The sequence below is a fragment of the Poecilia reticulata genome, linkage group LG17 (genome assembly GCF_000633615.1).
Source record: "Poecilia reticulata strain Guanapo linkage group LG17, Guppy_female_1.0+MT, whole genome shotgun sequence".
Classification (NCBI taxonomy): Eukaryota; Metazoa; Chordata; class Actinopteri; order Cyprinodontiformes; family Poeciliidae; genus Poecilia; species Poecilia reticulata.
The window spans coordinates 4,007,467-4,012,994 of NC_024347.1; the positions used below are offsets into that span (position 1 = coordinate 4,007,467).

At 41.2% G+C, this 5,528-nt stretch overlaps 1 protein-coding gene across 2 annotated transcripts in view; it reads right to left on the reverse strand.

Moving 5' to 3' along the window:
- Positions 1 to 935, reverse strand: part of LOC103478975 (leucine rich adaptor protein 1-like) — a 4,844-nt gene extending 3,909 nt beyond the window's left edge. The window contains exons 1-2 of one of the 2 annotated variants that reach the window (XM_008433153.2): positions 802 to 935; positions 257 to 524 (exon numbers count right to left, since the gene is read on the reverse strand). In XM_008433153.2, the coding sequence (XP_008431375.1) occupies positions 257 to 460 (204 nt within the window). In that variant the 5' untranslated portion in view covers positions 461 to 524; positions 802 to 935. Of the gene's footprint in view, positions 1 to 256 lie in introns of both variants that reach the window. The other variant, XM_008433152.2, reaches the window with a different exon arrangement.
- Between the last annotated feature and the right edge of the window lie 4,593 nt (positions 936 to 5,528).

Consider the following 5,528-nt stretch of genomic DNA (forward strand, 5'->3'; position numbering starts at 1 on the left):
GGAGACAGATGGGGGGTGTGGTGAGGGGACAGGTGAGGAGACAGATGGGGGGTGTGTTGAGGGGACAGGTGAGGGGACAGGTGAGGAGACAGATGGGGGGTGTGGTGAGGGGACAGGTGAGGGGACAGGTGACAGCCGCAACAGTCACGAAAACAAACGAGCAGGTAAAGTGAAAGAGAGCGAAACTCTTCCGAGGAACCGATCAAAGGCCGCGCCAACGAGTTAGACGAGTTTTCACGCATCGGCAGAAGTTTACCATCTCTTGTTTCAAGGTGTTGATCTTATCAGATAAACCATCCGAGGTGTGATCCGAGCGGCACGACGGGTCAGCCGTCCATCCCTCGCAGTCCGCAGCAGCGTCCTTCATCCAAACCAGGAGACTTTCCGGCGTTTTCCTCCCGACCTTACTCTCCAGCTCGTTAAAATCCGGGTAGAAATCGTTGAGGATTTCCTCCGCCATCTCTCCCGCAGGTTAATCTCTGAAGCTGGAAGATCTTGCGCGTGAACTCTCTCTGACCTCCTTCCTTAAAGTCCCAGAAAATCATCACACCCACGTTTAATTACCATCGACTCGCAGCAGCTCTGGCCCGGCCGGTGTGCGCTTCCGAATACTCCACTGTAAGGATGATAATGAGCGAGAAAACTTCGTGACACACACACAACACACACACAACACACACACAACACACACACACCACCAGAACGTCCAGTGAAAGCGCTGGAAGTGTGGAAGAAGCAGCTCGTGCGTATAACCCGCCGTCCTGTCCCCATTCACCGAGCGCGTGGGTCTCTGGTACCAACCCGAAGCGTGATGCTGAAGCTGAAGCTGAAGCTGAAGCGCTCTTTGTGAAGACTTCAAACAATGAGGGACTGAGGGGGCGGGGGGGAGGTCACGTGGGAAACTTTTCGGAAGCACCTGTGAGCATCTAGCAGCCGGTGATGATGCAAAGGACGTGACTCATGCTAAATATATGATATCACGTGACCACCATTGTAGTCTTTCAACTTTTTTTTTTTTTTTTCATTCCGGACAACGTGAAGGATTTTGTTTTAGTTTCCCGTCTGATTTCAAAGCTCACATTTAGCCAGAGTTGGATAGTAACTACAGCTCCATTTACTCAAGTAAAGGGGGGGAGAGGGTGTTGCTGGGGGTGGGGGGTACTTTTAGGAGTATTTTACTACTCCTAAAAAAGTTGCCGTGTTTAACTTTTTCTTATTATTTTAATCAATCAAATTGTATCTGTGTAGCACATTTCGGCAGCAAGGCATTTCAAAGAGCTTTACATCATAACAAACACAAAGTCATGCAACAGAATCAACAATCAAAACATGACATTAAGTCAAGTGCCACATTGTTAAATTCGTAATTGATTTCGGTTCAAATACATCTCTAAACAGGTGGGTTTTCAATTGAGATTTAAAGGAAGTCAGTGTTTCAGCTGTTTTACAGTTTTCTGGATTTGTGTTCCAGATTTGTGGTGCATAGAAGCTGAATGCTGCTTCTCCCCGTTTGATTCTGATGCAGAGCAGAACCAGAACCAGAAGAGCAGAGGTCTGGAAGGTTGATACGACAGCCTTATTATGAAGAACCGCTACTCTTACTTTCCGGGTTCTCGACCCCTCGAGTAAAAAAACAAACATGTTTTAACCACAAAATTCATCAGACACAGACACACAAACACCCGCAGTTTTTGTTAAAATTTAATAAGTTATTTTTTTTATTGGAAGAAACTGATTCAGAAAAATATTATTTTGTCTGATTTTGCTGTATGAATTAGTGTCATTTTTGTCTTTAAAATACCAACATTTTCACATAACTTAATATTTTGGTTCGTCTAATTATGTCATTTTTAAATGTGAAATGATTGTTTCGATAAGTTGCTCAGTACTTGAGTAAACCTTGTACCAAATACTTTACTCTTACTTGAGTAATTTCTTGGACGGCTACTTTTTACTTTTACTTAAGTAAAAATATGTAGAAGTAGAGCTACCCTTACTTGAGTACAGTTCATGGGTACTCTGCTCACTTCTGCATTTAGCAGTGAATGAATTAGTACACATACGTACTGGAAACACAGCTTCTGATGGAATCATTTCAGCTGGACTTCATACAGTTTTAACAGACCTATAACTCCACAACTTAAAAAAACTTGAATGTACTCGCACCTTTTCTTGGTGGTAAAAATCTGAATTAAGTTGCGCTAGGATTTCCCCAAAAAGCAGAGCACATTGTGAAGCAGGCCCGCAGTGACGCTCGCGGCCCACTTTCACAGCGTCGGAGCGGAAAAGCATGTGAGGACTCCAGCATCTGCCGCCGACTAAAATAGATGACATGTTTTTCATGGTGGCCCATATTAATGGAGGTCAGAATTAGAGCAACAGTCGGGAAATTCCCGCTCCTGCCCAGCTGAGGTCACGACTTCACCGTTATGCGGTGAGGGGGTTATTTATATCAGAGTATTAAGCAGTGGACACAACAAGTCTGCAGACTCCTATTAGGACAAGATTAATAAACTTTTGTGAATCCTGTTGAATTTAAATAATGTAATTTAAGGAGAAACAGAAGATATTTCTTTGCAGCGGGTCTCCTCAGGTGTTCCAATTTAACTTTTGTATGATGTAATTCTGGATTTTGGTTTGGCTGTTATAAAATTGTCCTCTGGTGAAAACATTTTGTTAGTTGCTTTGGTTTGATCTTTGAATTCAGTGATGCTGAAAAATATCTTCAGTTTTTGAGTAGACACCTTAAGATTATGAGTCAAAACTGAATTGTTTATGATTTCATCCGGATCAATTCAAATATATTGGTAATATCGATACCGAGCCAGCATCAGTTCCGGAYCGWTAAGAACCGATGCTTTGGTTTGAGATTCCCTCTTTAAATTCTTATTGTATTTCTGTATCGTGGTTTTGTTTTGATTTTCTCTCAAATTATAATTTTTTTTTTACTCCGCTTCAGAAAAATGCACACAATAAAAAAATACATGCATGCATTTTGCATAAACTTTGTCCAAATTCTCACAAGTTTGAACAAAAATAAAAGGAGGGGAAAAAACATCCAAAGGTCAGACGTTTGATGATACACTTGAGATTAAATAATAATTTTAAAAAACACTTTAAAAATGCAGATATCTTACTGCATTAGTTTGGATTTTTCAGTTGAGTAATACAGAAAGTATGTCACAGAAAAGGTGACATCGCAAAATACTAGCATTTTAACCAGAGTGTGTCGATTTTCTAACTTTATCCAGAAGTGGAACAATTTGTGTGTGAAAGGAATCATTTTCAGAAAGGATTATTGAAAGACTGTCTGATGCCTCATAAAGCCCTGCAGGCAGAGAAAAATGCCCCAAAGTAGAAAACAAAATYAGTACCAGAATGAATTATGCAATAATGTGTCTTCTCAGCCACGAGGAAGGGGGAGGAGATTGTATCATGCTGTCAAACTGAGTTRAAAATATCACTTTCAAGCCAAAAAGAGTTGTTGCCATCTGCTCCGAGAGTTCTAAAACAGACATCCCTCCCAGATAACCTCCAGTTTCAAGACGCGTCTTCTCCGCCCAAACCTCAAGCGCTGCTACCGAGCCAGGGCGTTTCATCACTTCGACAGAACAGATGAAGCACTCGAGCCGCAGCGTCACTGCTGGAGAGCTGACAGAGTACAYAGCTGGACGTTTTAGACGGAGCCGTCTACTCATTTCGAAGCAGTTTTTTTTTCTCTTGCTTTTTAGGGGTCTGATCACAGCTTCTTTACCTTTTCTTTCTAGCTGGTTTAAAATATCTGTTACGGTCCACACACTTTGTCCAYGAATATAAGTGTCTGGTATCAAAAGTGAATCTAAAGATAAAAAAATGTTTCACAGTAACATCTTTATTGACATTTTTCCTTTCAATTTCAGAAAGGTAATGATTTCAGTTGGCTTTATTTTCACCACAATAAACGTGTGATTCTTTTTCAGCAATGAAAATGATTTATGATGTTCATTTCAAAAGATTTGGTCAGTGAATTTTGCTTGGCAGACAGACTACGTTGTAAAAACTGCTGGGTTAAAAATCAAGGGACAGGATGGATAGTGGAGGTTCTTGCTTGAATGATACGGTGGGCTAACATCTTCTCACAATCTAAAGCGATCCTGTTTTCACAAATGGTGTTTCGAAGACTGAATGCACTGCAGAAAATTCTGGTTCAGGTTTGACTGATCAAAGGATTTGAACTAGAGTCCAAAGGTAGTCCACATGCTATTTTTATATTTTACACTTTTACAGGACTGTAAGTGGATCATCCACTTCTAGATCATAAAGAAGAAGAAAGAACACTTGCCAAGTGCTATCAAAAACCGTGACTCACTTCATCACATAAAGGAACACGAAGTACCCAAAGGCAAGGAAGCAATATGCTAATAACATATTGCAAATGACAATTATGCTGAATAAAATTATTATGCTAAATAAAATTATTTAGCATAACTTTATCTCATAACATTTCTTATTTCATTCTGCAAAAGAGGTTCAGCAAAGWCTGATGAGGTTTTTCTATAGTTCAAAATGGCGGACAGACCGCTAATGACACTCCTTACCTCCCATCTTCTTGACTGGGTCACAGTATCTGACCCCATTGTTGGTTCAAACCACTCATTTTAACCCTTGTGCCTGCGAGGACTGAGGCAAAGGTAGAGGAGTATGGCAAATGATACAAGTTTTACGTGTGTGGGGTCGGTTGTACCCCATTTCTACATACAAGGGTCAAAAAAAGAAAAATAAATMTTCAGAAAAGCCAGCAGATGGCGCCATTTACCAACCATTTCATAGCGATCTTGYCTGTTCAGATTTCTCGTCATCCCCCCAGTCAAAGTGATCTTCTCTGCTCGTTGGACATATTTTGATTTATGTGCTCAGTTTGGCTCATGTTTCGCCTGGAGGCAGGCTCACCTCCCCAGTGCAGGAACCTGAGTCGAAGTCAACACACMGAGGCTGAGTCACGTAGTCAAGAGTCGTGGGGAAAGATGTTGTTTTGGTMATTTCATTGCTAGGTCTGGGCTATTAAAGAGATCAAGTCACTGGACAAACATGCTGGACGGCTGTTAACGGTTTCTGTAGTTTCATCACCCAATKGGTAATAAATGACACAGCATTCTTGCAATATCTTGGAATGTGGGAAAACAATGGGTCAGAGCAGGACTGTATAAAATGGGCTTAGATGGGGGCAAGGAGTGAAATATCACCCTGTGTTTTAGGAAATGGGAGCATGATCCTGGAATCTGCATCACACGGAGCGGGGGACGGCCATAAAAATGTTACACAATGAAAGAATTATGGCTTTAATGAGTGAGGGGCCACCGGCTTCCAGATTTTTRGGAAAATCATAAACTTAGACAAACATAAAAAAGTGATAAAAATGTTGATGCCTCTGAAAGGCCACCATTATGAGCTGATAAGATTTTACTGCTGCCATCAGTGCAATTAAATGGGATTTACAGTGGATCATAAAGAGGATGTGGAGTTTATTAGCAGAGTTACTTCCTATAGCT